The following is a 26,584-nucleotide window of genomic DNA, read 5'->3' on the forward strand; positions in this document are numbered from 1 at the left end:
AGCTTCTAAAGCAACGAAATGAAAGACGGGACGCCCTAAAACCTCCTGGGGTCCCTTCTTGATCACTGTCAGTCCGGATGAGCCAGAACCATTTTAAAAGCTGGGAGTCAGAGCTTTTGGTAAAAGAGGAGGAATAAATGCATTCATTTGCCCTCTACCCGGACACCCCGGTCGTGAAGAGAGGGGGCTGGCAAGAGAAGATGGGACAGGAAGTGGCGGGGGGAGGGCTGGTGACAGGATTTTGACGTCAGACACAGGTGGACTGATGGTGACTGACTGAGCAGCTGGGGGAGCTGGGCGCCTGTGAAGGGTGGCAGTGTGGATGGATGGCTCAGAACCGGAAATAAATGGAACAGCTGCAGGTTGCAGGCACCTTGGAAGGCGCAAGGGTGGATGGGCCTGGCGGGGAGAAGACTGGTTGGCAATCTGTGGGAGAAGACGTCCCCCTGGGCCCCCTTCCCTATAGTGCTCAGCCTTTCCCACAAAGACAGAAGTCTGGCGGTATCCCAAGGCAGACATAGGACCAGGCCGGGGCCACTGCGGTGCAGAGAATGGGGACAGTGACAGTCTCTGTTGGTGAGAGTTCCCTCAGTCTCCTTTCCCAGTGGCGCTGCCTCTTGGTCTCTCCTGTCGTTTGATGGTGACATCCTCTGGTAGCTTCCTAAGAGGGAACGTGGACTCCTGGGACACTGACAGGCAGACTGCAGCCCCCTAGGCCAAGGCTGGAGGCTGGCTGTTCTGAAAGAAGAGTCCTCCCAATACTGAAATCTGGGGGTCTCCCAGCAAAACAGCCACCTGTGCTGGCTTAGCCCACACTGGTGCCCACTCGATGACAGCCTGTCTCCTCCTGCTCCCCCCACTCCACAACACAGGACCTCGGCAGTGTTTTAGTTTATGTATATATGTATATAGTTTTACTTATTTGAGAGGCAGAAAGAGAAAGAAATAGAGAAAGGTATCTCCCAGCCACTAGTTCACTCCCTAAATGCCCCAACCACTGGGGCCGGGAGCCAGGAATGCAGTCCAGGTCCCCAGTGTGGGTGGGAGGAGCTCAGTTAACTGAGCTATCTCGCTGCCTCCCAGGGTCTGCATTAGCAGCAAACTGGAGTCAGAGTCGGATGTTGAACTCCACTGTGAGGGGCAGTCCCAGGAAGCTAGGCTCAGCGAGCGGTGGAACAGGTACTCTACTGTGGGATATGGGCATCTTCTTTTTTTATCTTAAAGATTTATTTTTATTTATTTGAAAAAGTTACAGAGAGAGGTAGAGACATAGAGAGAGGTCTTCCATCTGCTGGTTTACTACCCAGATGGCCACAACGGCCAGAGCTGCACCGATCTGAAGCCAGGAGCTTCTTCCAGGTCTCCCATGCAGGTGCAGGGGTCCAAGGACTTGGGCCGTCTTCTACTGCTTTCCCAGGCCATGGCAGAGAGCTGGATTGGAAGAGGAGCAGCTGGGACTAGAACTGGTGCCCATACGGGATGCTGACACTTCAGACCAGGGCTTTAACCCACTGCGCCACAGCACAGGCCCCATGGGCATCTTAACCACCTGACAAAATGCCCACCCCTAGGCAGCATCTTAATGCTTCACCAAATATTTGAGGAAAACTAACATTAAAAGAGTGGCGGGAGCCTGTGTTGGGGCATAGCAGGTTAAGCTACTGCCTGCCGTGCCAGTATTCCATATGGGTGCTGGTTCCAGTCCGGGCTGTTCTACGTCTAATCCAACTCACTGCTAATGCACCTGGGAAGGCAGAGGGAGATGGCCCGAGTGCTTGGGCCCCTGCCACCCACATAGGAGACCTGCATGGAGTTCCTGGCTCCTGACTTCAGCCTGGTCCATCTCTGGCTATTGTGGCCATTTGGGGAGTGAACCAGCAGATGGAAGAGCTCTGTCTCTCTTCATCCCTCTCTGTCAATCTGCCTCTAATTAAATAAATCTAAAAAGAAAGAAAATAACAAACAGGAAGTAGAAACAAAGTGGGGAGCAGAAGAAAATTTACAAATAAGAAAAAGATCCTCAGAAAAGAGAAGGTATAGCATCCATGAAAGTAGAGCAAGGGGCTATGAGCAGAAAATAAGAAAGAACACTTGGAAATAAAAGAATTCGGACTAATCGCAATGATAGATTTACTGAAGAAAACCATCAGATAAAGTCAAATCTCCCAGAGAGAACAAAAACTCAGAAGAGATAGAACATGGGAGAAGCAAGTTGAAGAGACTGAGCTTAGAGGCCCTCCACCTACATAATTGGGGGTGGGGAGAAGGGAGCACACCTAGGACTGAAGAGGAGGTTATGAGAAACGACGCAAGGCGTTTTCTCGGCTCTGAAAGAACTACGTTTCCAGATCCCAAGGCCTGTTAGTGCCTGTCCTAATGAACACAAAGAAATTCACGCCCTGCAACTTCAGAAAATCTAGAGTAAGAAGCCTCCAGAGAGGAGACCTCCGAGGGCCCTGGGGTATCCGAAGCTGGGGGAATTGGAAGTTCGAGGTGTTGAGCCTTGCCATCGGTCAGGAACCAGGACAAGTTCAGGCATGTCTGTACTCAGGGCCTCCTGTTAGAGGCTCCTGGTGGATGTACACTGTGCAACGATGGGTGACACCAAGAGATGGGGAACTGTGGGGTTCTAGAAGCAGGGGCAGGAAGCCAGGCCAGCGAGTGGCCAGCGAGATGGCCCTGGGGAGAGCAAAGCCCTGAGTGACAGGTGCCTGGCTCTGTGTGTGTGTCTAGGGTTAGCTACTCGTCTGTCAGAGTCAGCATGAATTAGTGGATGGCACGCAGGAAACCAAGCAAACATGAAAAAGCAAAGGCACTGACTCCAAGGAGAAGGAAAAGGTATACAAGAAAAAACTGCTTTGGACCCATGGGCTTGGCCTTGTGGGTGGAGACTGGTTCCAGCAAATTCCTCAGTAGGATGTGCACTGAGCCAGGGCCAACCCACAGCGTCCCCAACACTTAGACCAGTGTCCTCGCCAGGGCCGGCAGCCCCATTTGTTGAGAGAATGCGAGTGCCGGTCTATGGGAACTCTGCCCCTTGGTTTCCTGGCCACCCTGTCTAGCTTCCCTGGGGCTAAGCAGTCTTGTAGGGGAGATGGTGGGGCCTCAGTAGTACAAGGCCACATGGGTGGGCACACGGAAGGAAGCCTCTGGGAGGTAGGGCAGCCATCCTGGAGTGGAACTTCATCCCTGGTTGTTCACACCCCCTTCAGTGCCGCGAGGATATGTGATTGACTAAATGACGGGCTCGCGGGGGGCAGGGTGCTAGCCTTGACGTGGGGAGAAGGTGAGGAGGGAGGGCTGGGTCCCATGGTGAGGAGGAAAAAGCTCCCGGAACCAAGCGGTGCCTTGGAGAACACGGCTGCTAAGGGATTCTCCAGTGCCTGCCGCAGAGGTGGGATGATCCACTGGGGCCTGTCTTATTCCCTGACCTGTAGGATGAAGGTTGTTCGGTGTAGACTGGTTTGGGCTTTGTTTTGTTTTTTTTTTTTTTTTTTTGGTTTGTTTGTTTGTTTGTTTTGCTTGAAAGTGGAAAGAAAGCAAGGAGCAAGTTCAGTTCCCTAGAGAAGCCTTTGGCTGGGCAGTCGGCCCCAGGGAAGGCTGCTGTGTGACTGCAGGCCCCTGGAGATGCAAGGAACCCCTTGAAGGTCACAGGCGCCTGAGCAGACTGACACTAGAGCCCTGTGCGCAGAGATCTCGTCTCCTCACTTCCTGTCAGGGTGACCTTCGGCACCTCAGTTTCCCCACAGTACACGTATTCCAGGGGTGTTGTGAGGCTTACAGGCCACGGCGTACACAGAACAGGGGCCGCACACTGGCCGCCCGCAGGCCAGCTGTCCCAGTGTGTTTGTTGAGGCTCCCACTGTCTCCTTTCATGGAGTTTGTTGCTGGTATTTAAGAAAAATTTTCACCCAAAAAGTCTGACCCCGAAGTGCTCTGTAAAAATAACATGAGGCAACCTTGAGTGACAGTTTGTTAATAGCGATTGGCTGGGCAGAGAAGCACCACCCCCTTTGCTCTCTGCCTGGCCCCCGGAGGGGTATCTGTCCATAGAACCTATCCATGGGAATGGGAGAAGGAGACTTCTGGAAGAAGGGTCAGCATGACTGAGAGCACCAGGAATGGGGGCTGTGTCTCCTCGCGTGATGAAGAGGGCAGGCCTACGGTTAGAATGAGTAACACACGTGCAAGCAGAGGCTCGCCCATTCCCAGGTGGTCCCAGCACCCACCCCTGCTGGCACACGGAGTCTCAGTTACTTATCTGTGTGGCTTTTTCCCAGCTAGGACGTGAGCTTCTCGAGGGTAGTAGCCCCACCCTATGTACTTTCTAACCATAAGGCCTGTGCAGTATCTCCATGGCACAGCTCAAGCACTAAGTCGGTGCGCAGCCAGCGTGATTTAATTAAGCACCACTTCAGTTACTTTTCCTGCACAGGTGGAAGGGTTGGCTGCAGTTTACAGGGGGTTTTGCCTTGAGCCTTGTCATTCTGGTTTGCAGATTAACATAAAACCTTCCTTCTAGGCATTGTGGGGTAGCAAAGGCTTAAGTGATAAATAAAGATGATGCATCACGTCATGTAAATTTGCAGGTGTGCCTGGATACACACGAATTCGCTTGAAAATTCCTAAAACAAAGAGTTTGGGTTTAGGCACCTTCCAAATGCATATTTCACTGTGTGAAGAGATGCAGTGCTCGGTTTTGCACAAAGCTAAAAAACCTTGGTCTTGAAAACAAGCACCCTGAGCTGATCTGTTTTGCAAATCGGGATTCTTCCCTGCAAGTGTTACCAGTCATCCTGTGTTTATTAAATTGTGTAGAGAAGGAAGGCAGGGAAATAGATGTGAACTTGACAGTCCTGCAGAAGCACAGTAGAATCAGGCAGTGCAGAACTGCGTTGATCACAGGTAGGAGTGACTGACAGGCATCGTGCTCCTGCAGCCTGAGGCCTGCGGCTGTCATTTGTAGACTCTTCCGTTCGGTGACAAGGAGAGTCCTGCACCGAGGTGCGTGGCAGACGGTGAGGTGTCCGCACTCCCCTGGTGATGACGTGGAGTTCTACCTTGCTGTGAGGATGGCTGGGTCCGGGCTGTTGTCTGCATCGTCAGAAGGAATTCAAGGATGTAACTTAGATGAAAGGAAGCAAGATTTAAAGAGTGATTTACAATCAAAGTGGGCATAACAGGAAGGAGTGTGGGCGTGCTCACAGGACAGCTGCACTGCACCAGGTCAGGGTCTATCCCTTTATTTGACCTAGAGGCATACAGAGTGTGTCTGGGGCAGGGTTAGGGTATAGCCTTTTCTAGAAATCGCCGAAGCATCATGGCGTCAGGTGCCTGATGGGAGTGGGAGTGTCGGCCATGGTCATTTTAGTATAATGAGCAGAAGGTTAGCACAGGGATGCAGCCAGTAGCTGTATCGGATGCTTTTAGCCAGTGCCAGTTCTAAGCAGCAAACACTGCAGAAGTTGCATTGTTTTTTGCCACGTGGACGGGGTGGAGGGTTTGCATGCCGCAGGTGGGGCTACAGCCCAGGGGAGGCTTCAGGGAGGTGCTGGTGGTGTCAGCTCCTCCTTGCCAACATCACCGTGACTCTTCAAAAATAAGCAAGTTCAACAAAATCTCAGGACACCAGATGTTTGAAAATCCACTTTATTCCTAAATACTGCTAATGAGCAATCTGAAAATGAAATTTGGAAGACAATTCTGTTCCCCATAACTTAAGAATAAATTTAACGAAAGAAGAACAAAATGTATACCTTGAAAACCGCAGAACGTGGTGAGTAGAAATTTACAATTGAAGTCAATGGAAAAAATCTCATGTTCCCAGGTTGAAAGGCTTAACATCATGAGGATGGTAATTCTCCCCCAAATTAATCTGATTCCACACAGTCCATTTCAGAATCTCAAGCTGAGTCCTTTCTGGAAGCAGTCAGACTGTTTCTAAATTAAAATTCATAAGGAAAATCATAAGGGACCCAGAAAGGTAAAACAATCCTGAAAAAGAATACACCAGAACTCACACTTCTCACTTTCACAGCTCACTGCAGCAGACATGGGGAGCCTTTTTCTGCCACGGGCCATTTGGGTAGTTATGACATCATTTGCCAGCCATTCAAAATTATCAGCTTTGTTAAAATTAGCTTGCTGTAGATTTATTGAATTTCGAGTTCTGCCTATGGTTGCCTTAGCGGGGCCAGACCAAATGGTCTTGCAGGCTGCAAACGGCTTGTGGGCTCACTGTTCCCCAACCCCGCACTGTAAAGTCACAGTAAGCAGAACAGTGCGGTCTAGCTCAAGGACAGACATGTAGATCAGTGGAGTAGAATCGAGAGTCCAGAAATCAACCCATTGGTCTGTAGTCAGCTCATTTCCACAGGGTGGCAAGGTCATTTCCTGGAGAAAGAATGACGGCTCACAAAGGGCCATTCAGATTCTGTACTGAGTCGCTAGTATCCTTTGATGTGGATTTTATCAGGCCCAGAACCTCAGCCCGCAGTGCCCCTGGAAAGATTAACTGGGAAGCTAAGGGAGTGGCGTGATTGAGGAAGGTCTCAGTGCTGCTTCTGTAAATCAGAGCCTCTGCGAGAACCCACAGGCAGGATTGCAGGCCTTAAGGTTCATCCGTCTCTCCCAAAGCCGATATCCCGGTGTTAGACTTCAGATGTTAGACTTCGAGATGTTTTTGGGAACTCACAGCCCTGATCAAACAAACTAATATCCAGTCTACCCTTAGAGCCATATAGATTGCAGTCTACCTTTGCCATTCCAAAGGAAGCAGGCTGCCCAATCAAAGGAAGGCCACATGTACTGTGGACCAACCAGAGGCCCACACACAAGCAGATCCCACCGTGCCTCCCCAGCTTGGAACTCTAAGATTCACTGCCTTGACTCCCATGGGGAGCCCAAGTGTTGAGCCTTGGCTGCCTGACTGTGCTGTGTGTTATGCAATAAATGTCTCCTTTTTTCCAATCACCCGATGCCCATGATTGGTTTACTGCACTCTGGGTGTGCAGGCCCAGTTTGGGGGGTTCTTTGGCAACCCCTCAGCTAGTTTTGGGGTAATTCTGTAACAGTTCCACTTTACAGGCAAGTCCAGAATAGGGACATGTGAAAGGAATTAGTGATTGCTATTTGTTTTTATAGATTTATTTATTTATTTGAAAGAGTTACACAGAGAGAGAAGGAAAGGCGGAGAGAGAGAAGTTTTCCATCTGCTGGTTCACTCCCCAGTTGGCCGCAATGGCCAGAGCTGTGCTGATCCGGAGCCAGGAGTTTCTTCCAGGTCTCCCACGCAGGTGCAGGGGTGCAAGGACTTGGTCCATTTTCTGCTGTTTTCCCAGGCCACAGCAGAGAGCTGGATCAGAAGTGGAGCAGCCGGGATTCGAATTGGCACCCATGTGGGATGCCGGCTCTGCAGGTGGCGGCTTTACCCACTACGCCACAGCGCTGGCCCCGATTGCTAGTTCAAGGGTAGAGGACTGACAGTTAAATGGGTTGGAGTAATGAAAAGGTTCTAAAAGGGACAGGTGAAGAATGCAGCCTGAGAATGCACTAAGAGCCATTGCCATGTACACCTTAAATGGGTAAATTCAATAAGACTGTTAAATTTTTAAGTAAAAACAAAGTGAAGAACAGGGTGCAGTAAATTACAGTCATTAAAATGGCAAAAGGGGACATTTGTAAAGCTGTAATAGGATTAAAGTGTACAAGCTGAGAAAAAAGAGAAATGAGTCATATTATGAATGACTACAGTGAAATGAAATAAAATGTAAAGACTTATACCACTTTGAAGCCAAAGAAACTGAAAATCAAACAAGAAGGATAAAAGGTGAAACAAACATAAAAGGAATAGGGAAAAATGATCAGAAGTTTTAAAAGCCTCTCAAAGTAGTGGTGATAGTGGGAAATGGTTAAAACAATTAAAATTAGCATAATTTCTTTAAGTTAAAAGTGACAAAAGTGGCATTAGCTTTAAAAAAAAAGTAATTACTGTAAGTAATTAAATGAGTAAAAGAAACAAGAACATTTTAATACCATTTTTAAAAGTAAAAGAAAGGTAAGAACTGGAACTCAGGAAGTGTAACATTCCCCTCCTGCTCTCCCAAGGATGCCCGGGCACCTGGGAAGCTCTCTGTCAGGAACTGGGCTTTTCCTTCCTCTTCCTTAATCCTGCTTCTGTAGGTAGGAGGGTGTGCCCTAATTAGCTATTCAGATGGGGTGGGGTTTGGGTGGGGCTTGTACTGCTCACTTCCCTGGCCCTTTGAGAATCTCAGGAGCATCCATGGTAACTCTGCAGGGGCTGGAGCACACCTGCCATCATCTCTAGGGAAGGTGTCATGGGGTCTGGTGCGTGGTGGGGAATGGGTGTGGATCAGCAGGTAGGGGGCGGGGGCTGTGCAGTGTGCGGCCACAGCGCAGGTGCTGCTGGCAGGCTCTTAGTGCCTCGCTGCTTACTTAGCTACCTCCTTGCTTGCCTCAGTGGGAGCTATCACCTCTCAGCAGGAAAACGTGCTTGGCCAAACTGCTTTGGAAAGCTCCTGCTGGGGGCAGGTGGGAGGCCAGAAGGGACTGGGAAGAATCCCCGGGGATCAGACTGGGACAGGAGGGACCTTTCTAGGATGTGGCCTGCTGATGGCTTAGGGGGATTGAGAAGTGGTGCTTCCTGAGACAGGAGGAGCCAAAGGCAAGTGCAGGCCCTTGTGGGCACATGGATGTCCATCCAGGGTGACAGGTCTGGCAGCAGAGGTGTGGTCGGCTGCTGTTACCTTCTTAGCACCTGACTCCGAGCCCTTGAGAAAGGTCTGCTATGGTCCTTGGGGTCAGTCGCTAACTCGGCCCCCGGATTTGGAGGAGTGATGACGCACAGGGTGTCTCCTGGTGACACTGAAACGCTAGACCAAAAACATTCAGACTCGTACGGGTCCCTAAACCTTCACAAGCCCCCGTGTGGATTATTGTCAGCACCCTTCTTTGCTCAGGTGATTAGGAAGAAAACCTTAGATTCTTGCTGTCAGACATCCCCAAAACTGGTTGGCGGGGTTGGCTTAGAACCGCAAAACTGGGTCCACTTGCCTACCGCAAAGTGAGGCAATGCCTGGCAGGGGGGTGGTGGAAAAAGGTGTTTATTGCAAGGTGCAGGGCAAGGAGTCAGCTGCCAGTGCACAGTCTGGGGGAGTCACCCTGGGGGAGTCAAGGCAGTTGGGTGTTGCCATTCAAAGCTGGGTTGAGCCCTGTGTGGTAGGCTTGGGTGTGGGCCTCTGGTAGCTCCCAGTGCGCTTGGCCTGCCTTCCATTGGTCAGCGACGAGGGCCAGCTTTCCTTTGAGACGGCAAAGGTGGACTCCAGTCTGTCTGGGTCTAAGAATCACTTGGGGACTAGTTTCTGAATTGTGACTTCCTGTGAAAACTCTCAGAATAGAGGTTAGCATTGCCATGCTCACTGTAGGGGCAATCACAAAGTTACCATAAGTGGTACATTTGTTGCCCAGTGGAAGTCTTTATAGGTGTCCTGTATATAAGACGATGGGACATAATTGCTTAAAAGAGGAAGGGACAAGGTGAGATAATGGCAGATTCTTCTGTTCTACTGTGTTCCGTCTCAGGCGGGCAAGGGAGTGGGGATAGAAAGCCCATCAAGACCCTGTGGCAGACCCTGCGGCAGGCCCTGCGCTGCGTGTTCTCTGTTTTACTCTAATCCTTCTACCAGCCCAGCCTGCCGGTTATTCTTTTCTCTCACTGCTCAGAAGGCAGAGGCACAGTTCAGTAGCCTAAGGCCGCAGAGAGGGTGGAGTGTGTGTCTGGAGCCTGGCAGCTGTCCACACCCTGTGCTGCCTCCCTGGGACACTGGGCGGGACTCCTGAGAAAGGGGGAGTCAGGCAGGGGAGTGCCTGGGGTCTGAGAGAGGCTGAGGGCAGCTCCCAGGGGCCTGAGAGTCTGCAGGCGGGGCCTCCCTTCAGCCTCCATCCCACCGGCCCGTTGTCCTCATCCACCACAGTGACAGCTGCCAGTCAGGCCTGAACATCAAGCCTACAAAATAAAAATACGGTGGCCTTTGCATGGCACGCACAACTTCCGCTGTCTGCCTTTCTCCTCGTTCTTCTCTCTCCTCCCCTCTGCCCCACCACCCACTTCCCAAGAGGCCTGGCCGTTTCCCCTCTGAGCCTTTGCTCAGACTGTTCCTCCTGCCCAGAATGCCTATCTGCTTCTGTCTCATTAGCCCGATCTTACATGTCCTTTAATATCCCACCCAGACGTCGTCTCCCTGCTCGCCCTTCCCCTGCCTGGCCCCAGCCTGTCTCTTTATCCTTTCCAAGCTCTATGCATGCAGAAAATAAGACCCTGCAGTTCTACTTTCTTGCCTGCTTTTACTTGGCCACGGTTATACAGCCAGCAAAGACTGGTAGAAGCAGGTGCACACCACACACTGACCTTGGAGTCCGGGCTTTTAACTTGGGTGTTGCCCTCCTCCATTATTCCAGTGCCACCCTCAGTTCTGGACTCCCGGCCTCTGATCAGGTCTCTGTGCAGTCACCTAAAGCAGTCACCTCCTCCAGATTGTCCCTGGAGCACGTGTAGGCATTTCCCAGACTGTCAGAATGATTCCCAGCACCAACCAGCTGAGCCCTGGGTCAGGGTGTGTGTGTGTGTGTGTGTCAGGGCAGGGAAAAGGGGATGACTGTCTGTATTCCGGGGCATCTGCCTAGCTCACCAGTCAGACCTTGCCTCTGCCTGTGACCCTGGAGTCCCTCTGTTCTCATCTGGCCCTGGTTCTTCCCCGGGCTACTCACGCCCTTTGGCTAGGCACCCCAATGCGCATGCTCGCTGGGAATGTGAGAAGCGCTGGCTGCTGGGTCCCCTTCACAGCCACACTGGCTTTTCCTGGATGCTGAGCGGTGCTTTCTGGCAGAAACTGAAATTGAGATGGTAGCCTCACCAGGTGGCCTCACCTGCAAGACCCGAGCCCGACCCCACGACCCCTCAGAACCTCATCTTTTTCCCAAAATGGCGGTCATGGCACAGTTTGTGTGATAGGTAAAATCGGTTTTAAAAGCACCTTGCATGATGCCTGGTTCTTCCTGGGCGCTCGGTAAGGATTTGCTGCATCCCCTCTCCCCCTCTGCACCTTCGGAGTGTCTGGATGTAGCCTGCCCTGCCTTTGTCTTGCCAAAAGCCCCAGGTGTCTGTGAGCATGCATGGTGGCTGGCTGCCCCCTCCAGCCTTACCTTGTGTAGGGACCAGGCAGGCCCCAATTCCACCCAGGGCCTACCTTGTAGTGGCGGAGCAGCTCAGACGGAGTGACAGGCCCATGAGCCAGACGAGAATGGTTCACCATAAAAATGGAAAACCCGAGGCTGGTACAACTCTGGACAGTGGGGAAGGATGAGAGGGCTGTGAAACTCCCTGAGCATGGCCCTGTGGACTCAGGACGTGTGGGTGGCACTGTTCTTCCTTTACCTGCTTTGTCTCGCCTGGTGCCCCCTGCAGCCCCACGAGGCTGGATATGCCATCACTAGCTCCAGTTTGCAGGCAAGATGGTGGAGGCTGCTGGAGGTCCCCCAGCCTCCCAAGCTCTCTGACAGAGGCAGGGCTCACACCCCAATCCGTGAACTGCTCTGCTGCCATGGATGCCAAACGACGAGGCCCCGGGAGAGAGCTCCGTGGTCAGCGTGACAAGACAGACACAGCCTGGGAAGTCAAACAGGGCTTGCTTGTCTGACGGAAACAGCAGCATGTTAGAGCCACACAGCACGTGGCCTTAAAAGCTCAGCAGCTGCCCCATGGGTACAGCACTCCAGGCCTCCCGGAATCAGCACACCTCACTGGGCCCAGTGTGGATGTGCATGAGCAGCCCCACCCGCAGCTCTCTTCTGCGTGGCGTGCTCCTTGTCAGTCCTGGGCTGAGGTGAAGGCTGGCAACAGCTCATAGCTCTCAGCTGTCACCCTCAGCCACCTTTGTCTTCCTGAACCCCATGCTCTGAAGCAGAGCAGGAGTGAGGTCCCACTCCTGTCCAGGAGCCAGGCCACTGTGACTACTGTCCAGCAAGGAGCTTGGCCCACAGAAAGATGGGACCGATTCCATGCTAGGTGTGGTGAGCTCATAGTGGCTGAGAAGCTTGTCTGGAGGCAGAGAGCCTGGGCTTAAATCCTAGTTCTGCCACCTTGAGCCATCCTCTTACCACTCTGTGCCTCAGCTTCCACTTCTGTAAAAATGGAGCCTAGAGGGTCCTGCCTGCCGCAGGCTTGTGAGAGGTTAAGTTGTGCACTGCGCTGGTATGGTGCCTGGCCCACAGCAGGTACTCGGTTCCTCCCTGCCCACACCTTCTCTCTGAGCCCCTAACATTTGTCATTGTCAGCCCGTTTACTGATCGGAAAGTGAAGGGTGTTACACTCAGGGACTCCCAGGGCCCCTGGAATAGGAGGCTGCAGAGCTGGGCTGAGAACCCTGCCTGCCTGCCCCCAGAGCCCAGTTTATCCCTGCACCCCCTGAGACACCCACCCCGGCTGTCAGTAGAGGAGGCTGTGGCGCCCTTCCGGGATGGCAGTGATGGCAGATGCTAGGGCCTGCCGTAGGGTGCAGGCAACTTGGCTCCCTTACCATGAGAAGAGCAGGAGCCGCCAGCCACGCTGCTCCGCTTCCCCCCATGTTTCCTTTGGGGCTGTGTCCTTTCCTGGCTCATCAGCCCCCCAAGGAAGGAATGATGCTTGTTGCGGGCTGCACCTCCCAGGTCTGCCCCCCACCCCCCCACCCCCCCTGTGCTGTCTTATACCACTGCTCAGGCAGAGGCTGGAGCCCCTGGCCTCTGAGCCACTTGGCTGTCCCCAGTGCCCTCGCCCTCCTGGAACCAGGGTGCACCTCATCAAAGGTTTAGACCTGAGGCTGCAGAGCCACACAGCCCGGTAAACCCCAGCCCCTCACCGTCTCAGGGATGTGGGTTTGGCAGATCCACTGCTCCTAGGTGTCACGTTCACCCCGTGGACGATGGGCATGATAGCGCCTCCCTAGGGTTGTGGGATGGTCATCGTGGGTCATAGAGAGCTGGGGCAGTGCCCAGGACCTGGTTCACGCTGACGAGTGGTCCGAGTATTGTTATCAGGAGCAGTCGGTCACCCCTGTGAGTGCCATGGTAGGGACAAGGGGTTGGGAGGGGTTTGACCAGAGGAAGAGCCAATGGGGCATGGCTGGGTGGGTGGTGGTCAGTGCCTGCTGGCTGTGCTGGCCACCAGCTGTTGGAGGTGCCTCCCCATGGATGTCTCTGGCAGGGGACCCAATCCCAGGTACCCGAGAGCCCCTTCATCCCCGTGGCCCCCTTCCTGGTTGCTTGAGGCTCCCATCCAGAGAGAGAAATGGCAGGAGAGGGTGAGACAGGGCCTGGGCCGAAGGGCAAAGCTTGGGGAAGGGAAAGCAGGAGGACCAGGCAAGAATGGCAGGAATGAAGGCTCCCTGAGCTTTGTGTTTCTTCCGCCAAAAACTGGGGACGGGAGACTTCCTGTCTTTGTGAGCAGGGAAGCGTTCCGTGCCAAGCTGATGCCCGAGGCCATCGTCCCCACTCTCCTGTGAACCCTTTGCCCTGGGCCAGCCCTCCCAGAGGTCTCCGAAGGTGGCCTTGATGTTCAGTACCCTGAACTACTTTACTGCTTGCCAAGAGGGGTTGGGTTACAGGGCCCAGTCTCAGTGCCCCATCCTTGGTGTAGCATCCCTGTGTGTACACATCAGTCTGCTGACTAAGGCTGGTGGGGAAACTGCCTGGGCTGTTGTAACAGTGCAATGCTGTGAAGGCAGGCGCTAGTCCCAGAGAGCAGGGTGCTTGTCCCTGTGACTTCTGGTCGTCCCCCGTGGTGCTCTCTTTGTGTTATTCAACCGGGCTCAGGCTACAAGGTGCTAGAATGGACCCATCACTGCTGGAGGTAGCCTGCACGTCCCCTTGAGTCTGAGAATCCATTTGCACCTTGGGATCGCTGTGAAGTCCCCTTGAAACGTCCTATAAGCGTATAGGTGCCCTGTCCTCTCCTGCCTCACCTTACCGACAGCAGGTATCAGCCTAAGACGAGGCAGGTGGCTTTCATTCTCTCGGCAAACACTGCCCATGTGTGGGCTGTGTGTGGATTACTGCGGAGGCCTTGTGAAGGGACTGACAGTTTCCTGTCGCTGTGGAACCCGTCTCCAGCGGGAAGGGGTTGCTGTATGCTTAGCAGGACCAATTCAGCATCTAAGTCCTTCCCCTCTGCTTTTCTTGGTTCCTGCATTCCATTCCAAACGGAAAGTGGTTTTGCGCTGTCAAGGTTCAGGTCTCATCCCCCCAAATGTGCAGCTTTGAAACACTCCGGCCGTGACAGTGTGGGTGACCTTCCTGGGCGGGGGGTTGGGGGGGTGTCTCTGTGTCTGCACAAGTCTCTGCGGTGACAAGTGAGCACCCGTCACCTCGCCCCGCACAGCCCCATCCTGACTCAGGGCCGGGGAACTTGTGTTCCTAGGGACTGACGTCATGGTCCGCTGCCTTAAGCTGATGAAAGAGTTCAAGCGGAAGATGCACGACGACCAGGACGATGACGAGGACGAGGAGGTCATCTCCAAGGCGGTGCCGCCGGTGGACATCGTGTACGAGCGGGACATGCTCACGCAGACCTACGAGCTCAGTGAGTCCTGCCCGCCTGCCAGCTCCCTGCCAGAGACCTGAGGTGCCTGTCTGTGCACACAGAGAGGGCTGTGCTCCGAGTGTGACTTGTCGAGACACGCCGGGCTTCCCTTGGAGGGTTTAGGCCTTTGCTCCAGGTTGGAACCCATGCTCTGCTGCTAGGCTGAATGACGTTGGTGAGATCTCTGAGCCTCAGTTTGCTTATCTGTAAAATGGGGAGAGAGATGGGAGTGGATTAACTGGGGCCATGGGCCCATGCAACCATGGAGGAGGCTGAGAAGTCCCATGTGAGCCTGTCTGTAGGCTGAGACCCTGGGAAACCACCGTGTGGCTCAGGCCAACTCTAAAGGCCTCAGAACCAGGGGAGTCAACTCAAGACCAGGAACCCGGAGTTCTGATGTCCAAGGGCAAAGCCCTCGTCCCAGCTCCAGGAGAGAGGGAGGCTGTGTCTTTCCTCTGGGTTTGCTCCCTGTGGGCCCCAGCTGCTTGGATGGCACTGTCCACAGCGAGAGCGAATCTTCCTCCACTCAGGCCTCTGATTCACAGCCCAGTGTCCTGCAGATGCACCGAGACGCTGGGTATTTCTTCGCCTGGTCACTTGATGCCTGAAATTGACTCGAGCACATTCCAAAGATAAGCAGCACAGTATTCAAGTCCCTAGGATAGGGCCTGCAGCACAGAAAGCACTCCGTGCGGTGAGCTGCTGGTGTTACTGTGCAGAGATTTCACAGCCACCTGTCACCTTCCAAGATTGGTTCCGAGTCACCACAGGCTGGGGATTCTGGTGATGAAGGGCAAAAAAAATCTGTCTCCTCCTCACCCTTCTGGACCCCCTCAAATCTCTGCAGGACAGCAATGAGCCCGCGCCATAGTCCTCAGTCCCCATTTGGGAGAAGGGACCGAAAGGGACCCTCGGGGGCACTCCCCTCACCGGCAAGGCCGAGAGCCACTGCTGGCGACAGGGCAGGAGGTGACAAACCGCAGAGAGCAAAGAGCAGAGCCCATTTAAGAAGGCCCTTCATTAAACGTCACCTTCCTTGACGCTTCATAAAGCGGCTGATTTCATTGCTCTGAAAAAGTCCGTTTGTGCAAAAGAGCTCATTTCCCACAGCGAGGCCTGGGCACAGACAATGTGGCTGGGTCGTCCACTGGCCATTGGTCAGTCTCCCTCCGCCAAGTGCGTTCCCATGGAGGAGTCAGCCAAGGCCTTAGAGACCGGCCGCTGGCGCTCTTGCTGGCACAGTAGGCTGTTAGCCTCCGCGTCCTGGGTGCAGAAGGAAGGGGAGGGTTTAGTGGCTGTGCTGTGGCCGTGGGAGCCGCCCCATGCCAACGCCAGGACTCAAGCGTGTTGTTTCCCACAGTCGAACGCAGAGGCACAAAAGGCATCTCCCAGGCTGAGATTCGCGTGGCCATGAACGTGGGGAAGCTGGAAGCAAGAATGCTGTGTCTGCTCCTCCAGAGGTTCAAGGTCGTCAAGGTAACACACACACACACACACACAGCCCCAGTTCCCTGTCTCGGGGTGTGCACTGTGTGATTATGAAGGGAGCAGGGGGTGGGCTCAGACCGGCAGGAGATGAGACCGGCTGCCCTGTACGTCAAGCCAGTGCACACAGGCTGCATGCAGGCCATCCGCAGGTTCTGTCTGCCCCTCGCTGTGGTTTGCACTCGATAAAAACCAAAGGGATGGCCAGCGCCGCGGCTCACTAGGCTAATCCTCCGCCTTGTGGTGCCGGCACACCAGGTTCTAGTCCCAGTTGGGGCACCGGATTCTGTCCCGGTTGCTCCTCTTCCAGGCCAGCTCTCTGCTGTGGCCCGGGAGTGCAGTGGAGGATGGCCCAGGTGTTTGGGCCCTGCACCCCATGGAAGACCAGGAGAAGCACCTGGCTCCTGGCTTTGGATCAGCGCACCGGCCACGGCGGCCATTGGAGGGTGAACCAATGGCAAAGGAAGACCTTTCTCTCTGTCTCTCTCTCTCTCACTGTCCACTCTGCCTGTCAAAAAAAAAAAAAAAGGGATGGTCAGCATGAAAAGTCAGGCCACATGAGTGCAGCATAGGGGGACAGTCAGCTGGAGGCTGCTATGTCCTCATCCCAGGAGACAGAGCCGCGCCCTGCTGGCTGCACAGCCCCCACCTGGCTGCCTCTCGCTGACGCCTGGCTCCTGGGGACGTGATTGAGTTCTGTGTGCCAGGCACTCACTGCTCACTGACCGCTCCCTGGGGGCTGAGTGCTCTACCAGGCATTGAGGGATGACGAGACAGGAAGGCCCACTGGGGCACATGCATGGGCCTGACCAGTGGCCCAGGCAGTGAGATGGAAGGTGCTGGTGAGAGCCAGACTGTGGGGGGAACAGGTCGCTGGCCCTCTTCGGAGTGCGGTCAGCACTTCTTATCCCCCCAGGGCTTCATGGAAGATGAAGGCCGCCAGCGGACCACCAAGTACATCTCCTGCGTGTTCGCCGAGGAGAGCGACCTGAGCCGCCAGTATGCCCGGGAGAAGGCCCGCAGCGAGCTGCTGGCCACCGTGAGCCTGGCCTCCATGCAGGAGGAGTCGCTCCCGCCCGAGGGCGAAGACGCCTTCCTCTCGGAGTCGGACAGCGAGGACGAGGGCGGCAGCAGCAAGCGGAAAGGCCGAGGGCCCCAGGGGGACGCCAGGGCCTCCGGCAGCCTCGGGCTGGGGGCCCAGCCTCATCACTCCACCCCCACCAAGGGTAGGGGAGCTCGGGCAGGCAGGGCGGGGGCTGTGGGCTTTCTTAGGAAGCAGCCCCTGAGGGTCCCTCTGGTGCTGAGTCTGGGGTGCACAGGCTTGGTGGACATGGCTGTGTGGCCCACCCCGGCGGCTTGCTAGGCGGCTCTCCTTTGCAAATGTTCTGTAGTTTTATCATGAGAGGGGCTGAATTTTCGAAGCTTCCCTCTAACAATACTTTAAAGAATCCCTCAGGGTTTTAGCTCAGTTAGAGATTTTTTTTTTTTTTTTTTTTTTTTTTTTTTTTAAAGCATATATGGAGGGCGGGGGCCAGGGACAAATTTGGCATCTGGAGTCCAGGTAAAGGCAGGGCTGCCTATAACGCGACCCTCCATGGGTCTCCTGGCCTGCATGAGTCTGCTCGGGCTGCCGAGCCCAGCCGAGACGGCCTCTCGCTTGCCCCTGACCCACTCTGCTCCTCCCCTCGCGCAGGTGGGTGGAAAGTCGTGAACCTGAACCCTCTCAAGCGGCAGCCACCTGCCTTGGCGGGAGCTGCCGAGGGTGCCGCGTGTGGGAGCCGCGCTGGCACCGACAACCTCCTGGACACCAGCAGCTCCTCAGAGCCCAGCTTCGGCTCGCACCACATGGAGAATGACACTGGCGACATCGCCTTGATCGAGGAGGTCCGGCTGGAAAACCCCAAGGTCAGTGCTCGCAGGGAGGGCGTGCGTCCCTGGCAGGGACAGCTGATTGACATGAGACGTGTTCCCAGCAGTGGGCCGGCGCCTCTCCGTGTGCGAAAGTGGTTACCTGGTGTTTCCATTGGCTATAGCTAACTCGCTCTCTTCCCTTGTGTTCCTTTTAGGAGGAACATTTGTAAGGCTCATTTAGATCGGCTATTGGGTGAATTTCGTTCCCCAGGGACATCTGGCAATGCGGAGACATCTCCGATTGTCACGCTTAGGGAGGGGAATGCTACCAGCATCCACAGGTCAAGTCGTGGATGCTGATAAACAGCCCCACACAGACCCTGGACAATGCCTCATGCCAGAATTTTCTAGCCCAAAACAAAACATCAGCTCTGCCATGGCTGAGAAATCCTACTTTAGATGAAAGGGCAGTATCATTGACCATAAAAAGGAAGGGAATCAGAACCAACACTGCCAAAAAGCAAGCGCGTGTCAGCACGTTCTGGCCACTGCGCTGGGTCCCGGCGTCAGAGACGCGGCAGGATCAGCTGAGTGCTTTCTGTCAGTGTTATCAGGAGGATGAAAAGGCAGTTGATGGAGAAACTCCCTCCTCCTGACACAGACCTCTTCTAAAGGGTGGTGCAAACTGTGCTTTAGCAAGAAACTGTGCATAGATTTTGCAATTTTTTTTGCATGAAAATAAACCCGTCTTTTAACTCCATTTCCCACTGACTGTTTGAAGTGACTTCATATGATTGGGTTCACTTAGTGCCATGTACCTTGTCACTTGTCGGGCCCCGGATTCTGCCAGGGGGGCCTCCAGCACTTTGGAGCTGCTCAGTGTGGAATGGACTTCTGATGGGGCGGGGCAGGGGTGGGTTTTGGAAGCTGTCACTGCTGTGTCCCTTGGGCTTCACAAGCCTTCAAGATAAACACCGGTGCCCTCTGGGAGGAGGAAGGCAGGGGCCCTGGGGAGGTGGTCAGCCACCTGCTCGGTGAGTGGTATTGTGAACGTTAGAGTGTGTGTGTGCACCCCCAGCCTGATCCTACTTGTCCCTGTCTGGAATGAAGGCCTGTGCTGGTGGGTCCCTGTCACAGAAGCGATGGGGTGTGGTGTCGATTTTTCTAGACCCTTTCAGCCCTTTCTTTGGTTGCCGTGACTCTGTCATGTCTGACTGGTCTCCTCTCTAGATGGATGGTCTCCCAGCTTCTTACCTGCCTTCCTTACCCTATGGGCCCCATCAGCAGGTCCTGTGACTCCAGCATCTGCTCCCTCCAGGGCTCAGAAATCCAGCTGCTCTTTCCTAGCCCAGCGGAAGTCCATCGCTAGTGTCCCTGGCAGCATTGTGTCCCACTTTGTCACCCTTGCTCAGCCAAGTGGTGACAGAGCGCGTTTCGCTTTGCCCTCGTGTGGCTTTCCCGCAAAGGTTCTGCGCCGAAACGCAAGGCAGCACAAGGGGTATTCTGCCTCTCTAGGGACACTGCCTCCTGCCCTTCTCCCATAGAAGCAGTGTGCTAGGCCGGGCGTGTCCACAGTTGGCAGGGACGGGAGCTAGGCTCTGTGCGTGCCACCATGTCGGATGGAGTAGCCTTCCCGGGTGCACTGACATTTTCTGAAAACGCTGCTTCAAGCGAGCAGGTGTGGAGGGGAACGTGCCCAGGGCTGCCGTATGGCCCTGCTCTGTGTGGGAGGTCTGCAGGGAGCATGTTAGAGTTTGCGTTTCCCTCCCGTTCGGGCCTCACGTTGGGGTTGTCAATATTTTGATCCAAGGGCAGATGGAGCAAGTGCATTTTAAGCTCAAGGGGAGGCAGGAAGGAGCCACACAGAGCACGGCGTGGGCCTTCTGGCAGGGATGAATGAGGAGATGCCGGTCAGCTTTTCTCCTCTCCTCTGTCACCAGTCACCCTGATCACTTTCAGAAACATCTGTGGCTTCCAAAGACCGCCTGTGCTCCCCTGGCTCCCCGCCTCTTCAGCCAGAAGCCCCGAGCTTGCACACGTGTGCAGCCTGTGTGGCTCCAGACCGCGCCTTAGCCTCCCCTCACCCTGGCTTCCACGTCTGTACAGTGGGAGCCGTCATCCTCAGGTTGCGGAGAGTTGTCACCGATGTCACGTGGAAGAACCAGGGGACATGGAGCAGGTCCTTTCAGCTGCCTGGGGTCGCTGTAGCAGACGCCTCTGAGTTCTGTTCTGGACTCAGCTGTGTGGCCCACGTCCTCTGCTGACCCACGCCTTGGCTCCTTCCAAGCCTGCAGTGATGCGGACAGGAGGCCAGATGGACGCCTTGGTCCTCCTGCTTGAAACACGGGCGTGGGAGTTCCCTGAAGGGAGAAAGAGCCCGTGGGAGTGGTATCCAGGCCCCGGGTGCTGCTGAACCCCTGTGCCTTGCGCTCTGCTCTGTTCCAGGAGAGCAGCGGTTCCCAGAAGAGCGGGAAGCATGGCCCCGGCCAGGACAAGCCGCATGAAACCTACCGGCTGCTGAAACGCAGGAATCTGATCATAGAGGCCGTCACCAACCTGCGTCTGATCGAGAGCTTGTTCACGTAAGCTCGCTCTCGCCCGCCCGCCTGTCTCTCTTGCACTGGCCACACCTCTCGGCCAGGTGGTCAGCACCAGCCACAGAAATGACCGAAGGACATTTGAGTGCCTCCTGTGCCCTGGGTCTCCTTTTGTGGCTGTTTGGAGAGTGTAGACGGCAGGGCTCATCCGTACACCAGACAATGGGGCCCTGATGGAGCAAGAACAGAGACAAGGGGCAGTGGGCTTGCCCTTCTCCATGCCTGGGAAATTGCTGGTAAGAGAGGGCTATGGGAAGAAGCAGGCAGGTGAGATAGTGTCACTGACAGAATTGTGCTTGGAGTCTGTTCCTGAAGCTAACCCGAAGCAAGTACAGGTGGCACTTCAGTGTGGGCTGCAGTCGAGGCTCTGGCCTCTGCTCCATTGGTCTGTGGCACTCCCTGTCCCCACCGGCCATGCCGCTGTTCCTCCCGGCCACTCAGTGGGAAGGAGCTTCGCTCTCCAGTCTAGGTCATGGGGGCTGCACGCTCCAGCTAGGGAGGGATGGGGACACCTCGGTCTGCGAGGTCCTTTGAGGCCCTGCCACTCTGTGCCCAGTGCTCTAGAAATACCAGTGTAGAGACACAATGAGAGCGCAACTGGGGGCGTGGCCAGAGAGGGAGCAGTCAGGAGGGGACGGTGGCGCACCGGAGCGTTCCGTAGCAGGAGGCCCAGCCAGCACGCACACTTGGTGAAGACAGCTCTGCACACGGTGCTGGCTTTCCCTGCCATCGCCCTCCCACGGCAAGTCCTCTCTCACATGGAGCGGCTGTGTGTAGCAGCTCATTCACCCCAGAGAGAGAGGATCTACGCCATCTGCCCGGGTGGGGGAGACCTGCGCCAGCCCCGCCCCTTGCCTGGTTGGCTCCGTTAAGTGCGTCTCCATTCCCTGTTGGGGCGGAGAGCATGAGCTGCTTATTTTGTGGTGCCCCAGGATTCAGAAGATGATCATGGATCAGGAGAAGCGGGAAGGCGTGTCCACCAAGTGCTGTAAGAAGTCCATCGTCCGCCTGGTGCGGAACCTCTCTGAGGAGGGGCTCCTGCGGCTCTACCGGACCACGGTTATCCACGATGGGATCAAGAAGAAGGTGAGCAGGGCCCTCGCGGCGCCCACATGCAGCCTCACACTGCCCGAAGCACGCCGGGCTTGCCTATCCCGCCCTGGTTATCAGGGACTCGGCGTTTCCCACCTCGCCTCCTGATGTGGGAAGCAGGCCTTCCATCCCCACTTTGTGTATCCGCTGGAAAGAGAGAAGAGCAGTAACAAGCTCGGGTCTCGAGCCAGGCGTCCAGCCCCGCGGCCAGCCGTGGAGGAGACGCAGGAAGGCGAGCGGCTCGAGTTGGGCAGAGTGCTGCTGGGAGATGTTTAATAACCCTGGCACGGTGGGAACTGTGGACTCAGCAGCGCGAACGTTCTCCACGGAGGTGGGAGGCCACGTATCCCCAGAGAGAACAGTGGCAGTGGCTCTGTGGGCACACTCCGCCAGGGTTTTCTAGTGGGGAGTGAGCCGTCTCTTCCTCTCAGCTGGGCTGTTTCTGTACAGTTTCAAGTTTGGGGCCATTCCCATAGCAACTGCAGCCCGGCAGCTCTGCCATCTCAGGCTCAGGTTTTTCGGGGTCAGAGCAATTTGCGACAGCACAGCGGGACAGGCCCCTTCCTTTGCCTGACCTTTTTCCCTGGCGACATTTTCCCATCTCTGCCTTAAGAAAGCTCTGCTTTGATCTTTTGTCTCCTTAATAAGCCGGCAAGGTCATTTCTGCTTTTGGACTTGAGCTTGTCTTGAGGGGGTTTGAACAGTACAGAGCGGGACGAGACGACGTAAGAGGCAGTACACTGACGCTCTCATCGGTTTTATATCGGCGGTGCCCCCCAGGCAGCCTGCCTTGCCTCCCTCCAGCAGGGGCACTAGGTCCCGGCACTGACTCTCTCTCACTGTCTCTGAAGGGCAGGGGAAGCCCCCCGCCCATCTGCAGCAGCGCCTTTGAGTTCTGCTGCTCTTCACAGAGCGGTCCCAGAAGGCAGAACACCTCCCCCAGGTCAGGGTGGGGAGCCGCAGTCCAGCTCAGGCGCCTGCTGTGTGTCCAGCTCTGGCGCCTGCTGTGTGTCCAGCTCTGTTGGCGCCACGTCTACCAGGCTGTGCCAGAGGGAGCCAGTGAGAGGCTAGGGTGAGATCTGAGAGCAGCAGGTGAACCTTGGGGGATTCCATAAGCTCCAAAATCTAAGTGCACGGTAGTGGCTCTGCCTCCCCCCACCCCGGGCCATGAGGTGCCAGTCCAGTAGCCTGGAAAAGGCTGTGGTACGTATGTGTGCTGGAAAGGGCTATGGTATGGATGTGTGCCCTCAGAGCGGGCTGCAGTTTCTCACCCAGCCTTTCTGTAGTACCCATAGCTCATGCTGCAGCCACATTGCTGGAGTCACCACACCCACACCAGCCTCTGCCCCCGCCCCCGTCCAGCCCTGGCTATTGGGCCGTTGGGAAGTAGCTGGGCCATTCAGTCATAGAAAGTAGAAACAGGAACGCTGTGGATTTGTATTGTAGATTTTTTTAAAGGATTTATTTATCTGTTAGAAAGGCAGAGGTCGTGAAAAGGAGAGATGGGGTGGAGAGGAGTGGCATGGAGAGAGGTCTTCCATCTGCGGGTTCACTCCCCAAATGGCTGCAATGGCCAGGGCTGAGCTAGGTCGAAGCCAGGACCCAGAAGCTTCATCCGGGTCTCCTACGTGGACGCAGGGGCCCAAGCACCCTGGCCGTCTTCCACTGCTTTCCTAGGTGCATTAACAAGGAGCTGGATTGGAAGTGGAGCAGCTGAGAATCAAACAGGCACCCATGTGAGATGCCAGTGTCACAGGCAGCAGCTATACCTGCTATGCCACAGCACCAGCCCCTCTACTGTGCTTTTAAATCTTGGAGATGCCTCCTGTCTCTTGTACAAGTCTCACAAAACCACAAGGGAGTTGGCAGCTGGGAGAGAGGGGTCCCTGTTTCACAAATGAGGAGTGGGAGAGGCTAAGCCAGGTATGGCCATTAAGACTCCTCATCTAGGTATTGCTTCCTGTTCCTTGTCCCCAGCCTATCTGAGCCCATTTTTGGCATGAAGCCGCTAGCCAGAGCTGACACTCTGGGCAGAGCAGTGACCGAGAGAGGAACCTGGTTTTCTGGGTGCCCAGGCCATGACACCGCTGACACACGCCCCCCACTCCACTCAGCTCCACCTCTCCTACTGGTGTTCCGAGTGTTGCCCTTCTCCATGGTTTCCATTTTGCAGCCGTGTAGCTCTCCTAAAATGAGAACCACCTCAGCCGTTCAGCTTCAGTACCTCCAAAAAGGTAAAACAACAAAAGCAGCTCTGAATCCTCCCCCGGTTTGTCTGGGAGCACGCTGGGCACGGGTCCCACCGTGGCGCTCTCAGCCAGGCCAGATTAATGAAAGCCGCTTACCTTTTCCAGATGGAAGCCCTCAGGACTCCCGAGCAGCACTGGGAAAGTCTCAGCTCTCAGGGGTGGGCTATGGGGAGCCGCCTGTCAGGAAGTGGCAGGGAGCAGTGGGCTGTGACAGCCCGGCGAGGGCCCACAGGGCCATGGCTCCCGTCCAGGATTTGATCGCTGGTCACTTGAGGGGTTTTGGTGCCAGTTGCTATAACAACAGAGCGTTGAGCGACAGATTTTGCTGGCGTCTCCTCTTTGCTTTTGGAAATGCCAGTGACATCAAATAGAACCGAGGGTCCCCCGAGGACCCTCTGGGACAGCCCGACCTCTCTCTGCAGGTTGATCTGGTTGTGCACCCATCCATGGACCAGAACGACCCTCTGGTAAGAAGTGCCATTGAGCAGGTTCGCTTCCGGATCTCCAACTCAAGCACAGCCAATAGGCAAGTGGCAGACAGGAAGGACCGCTCAGCAAGGCCACCAGGCTCGTGAGTCCCAGCCCGATGCCCCCTTCACAAAACCCTGGTGTCTACCTTTGCATGCAGGCCTGGGTTCAGTGGGTTAGGTCTGTGGTTCACGAATCCCGAGTCTAAGCAGGGGTCGGTGTCTGGATTGTGAGGAGCAAACTCCCTGCTGCTTCTGCTCCATCGGGCCTTCCAGTGTCTGGAACACTCTGGGTCTCAGAAGGGCTCCCAGCAAGTGTGGTTGCCTTGCAGGGGTGTTCTGTGGTTTCCTTCCTAGACTGACTGGTGGCCGCCAGATGAATCAGCAGTGGAGGAAAGTTCCTTCTAGGAGTAAACCCAAGATGGCCCCTGCGGGTGGAGGGCTGCACATCTGTCTGTCTGTCCATCCATCCGTCAGTCACAGCATCCTGTATCTGCACCACAGGGCCAAAGTTCCCCCACCCCCGCCACCCCAAGAGGAAGTGGAAGAAGAAACTCCAGTGGCAGAGGCCCCCAGCGCATCGGGAGCCTCCCAGCTGAACACCTCCAATAAAGTAGAGAGCGCACGCGTGAAAAAGACAGATGAAAAGATGGGCATCACCCAGCTGAAGAACTACAACCCCGTCATCGGTACCAGCCCCTTCCTGGGCGGGCCGCGTGCGTTCCCTCTGTGGCTGGTGGGATGATGTGTGCGTCACCTGTGCTCCCCACCTGGGCTGTGGTCACTGGCTGAGGCGTGCTGGGCCAGTCCCATGGTTTCTGCCCATCTCCCTTTCCCTCCACCAAATGGGGAGAATTCTCCCTCTCACAGCCTGCAGAGATGCAGCTAAAATTATGTCAGATCCCAGCATGAGGAAGTATTCACAAATATCAGTTCCTTCGGGCGAGCGTTCTTGGGCTGGACTGTCCTGCAAGCCCTTGAGAGTCACCCTTGAGTGTTCACATCGCTTTTCCAGAGTCAGGTCTGAGGTGGCAATGTCGTCTGCCCCCTGGCGTCCTGGCGGGGCACGGCGACTGCGCTGTGAACCCACACTGAGCCGGTGCAGGTGCTCAGGGCATGGTTGGCGGGGAGCTCGGCTCCTCTCCCGACCTGAGCAGGGTGCCAGGCTCCGCCCAGCCAGTGTCCAGTGTGGGAAGCAGAGACCAGGGAGGCCAAGCAGAAGAGCTGGTTTGCAAGACTTCCCTTTCCCAAGGTGCTGGTCGCACAGCATGGCTTCTGCTAGCGAAACCCAAGCACGCTGCTGTGCGGCCAAGGACCACGTGCACCTGAGCACACCAAGGGCAGTGAGTGTGTTCCTCCGTGAGCTGGGCCTTGTCACCCTGCCTGGTCTCACTCCTTCCCTCTCTGCCAGGGAAAGGCAGGGGAAAGTTGTCTGTGTCCACAGAGAAACATGCTCCTTTAGAAGAGCCCAGGGCTGAGCATGTTGGACACAGTCTGTTTGAAGCCAGGTGTGCTGAGCTGGTGGGCCCCTTCTCCGCCGTGCTCTGGCCTCCCACGCACTCCTTCCTGCTGCACCCCATCCCTATGGCCTCGGGGCCCTTCCTCACCCATTTCAGACACACGCTCATCTCAGGCCCCTTAGTTTGCCCTGGGTGCGTGTCTATAGGTTTCTCTGTGGTCCACTCCGTTAGCACCTCGGAGGCCTCTCCCAGGCCTCTCTCTAGAACGACAGCCCTCCTCCTGTCCTAGTGCATGAGAGACGAAACTCTCAGAGATGAGAGCCATGTCCCTCTCTCCCAGTTCCAGGACTCGGCCGCTCTCTGGGGTTTCTGCCCAAGATGCCTCGCCTGCGTGTGGTGCACATGTTTCTGTGGTACCTGATCTACGGGCACCCTGCCAACAAGACGGCGCACAAGCCCGGCGGCGAGAGGAGGTCCCGACGGCAGGAGTCAAGCAGGATGAGGGCCCAGGCTGCCTCTGCAAGGCATGCGGAGGCCTCCTCGGAGGGCAGGGAGACTGTCACCTGGGAGGCCGAAGTGGAGCTCGACACGGAGACCGGTGGGTGCCTCCGCCACGCCCACAGCGGGGTCCAGGGCGAGACATGGCTAACATTCCTTATCCTGTTGAAAAATGATTTTCATTCATTTATTTGAGAGACAGAGCTCCCATCTGCTGATCTGCTCCCTAAATACCCACAACTGCTGGGGGCGC

At 55.5% G+C, this 26,584-nt stretch overlaps 1 protein-coding gene across 4 annotated transcripts in view; it reads left to right on the top strand.

Annotated features, from left to right (window-relative positions):
• The window catches only part of LOC133750298 (general transcription factor 3C polypeptide 1-like), an 86,550-nt gene that overhangs the window by 14,895 nt on the left and 45,071 nt on the right, over positions 1 to 26,584 (top strand). For 3 of the 4 annotated variants that reach the window (XM_062179835.1, XM_062179832.1, XM_062179834.1), the window contains exons 7-15: positions 14,471 to 14,632; positions 15,993 to 16,108; positions 17,034 to 17,343; positions 17,811 to 18,022; positions 20,414 to 20,550; positions 21,498 to 21,651; positions 24,329 to 24,477; positions 24,878 to 25,062; positions 26,174 to 26,431. In XM_062179835.1, the coding sequence (XP_062035819.1) occupies positions 14,471 to 14,632; positions 15,993 to 16,108; positions 17,034 to 17,343; positions 17,811 to 18,022; positions 20,414 to 20,550; positions 21,498 to 21,651; positions 24,329 to 24,477; positions 24,878 to 25,062; positions 26,174 to 26,431 (1,683 nt within the window). The remainder of the gene's footprint in view (positions 1 to 14,470; positions 14,633 to 15,992; positions 16,109 to 17,033; positions 17,344 to 17,810; positions 18,023 to 20,413; positions 20,551 to 21,497; positions 21,652 to 24,328; positions 24,478 to 24,877; positions 25,063 to 26,173; positions 26,432 to 26,584) is intronic. The other variant, XM_062179833.1, reaches the window with a different exon arrangement.

The sequence above is a fragment of the Lepus europaeus genome, chromosome 21 (genome assembly GCF_033115175.1).
Source record: "Lepus europaeus isolate LE1 chromosome 21, mLepTim1.pri, whole genome shotgun sequence".
In the NCBI taxonomy this organism is placed as follows: domain Eukaryota; kingdom Metazoa; phylum Chordata; class Mammalia; order Lagomorpha; family Leporidae; genus Lepus; species Lepus europaeus.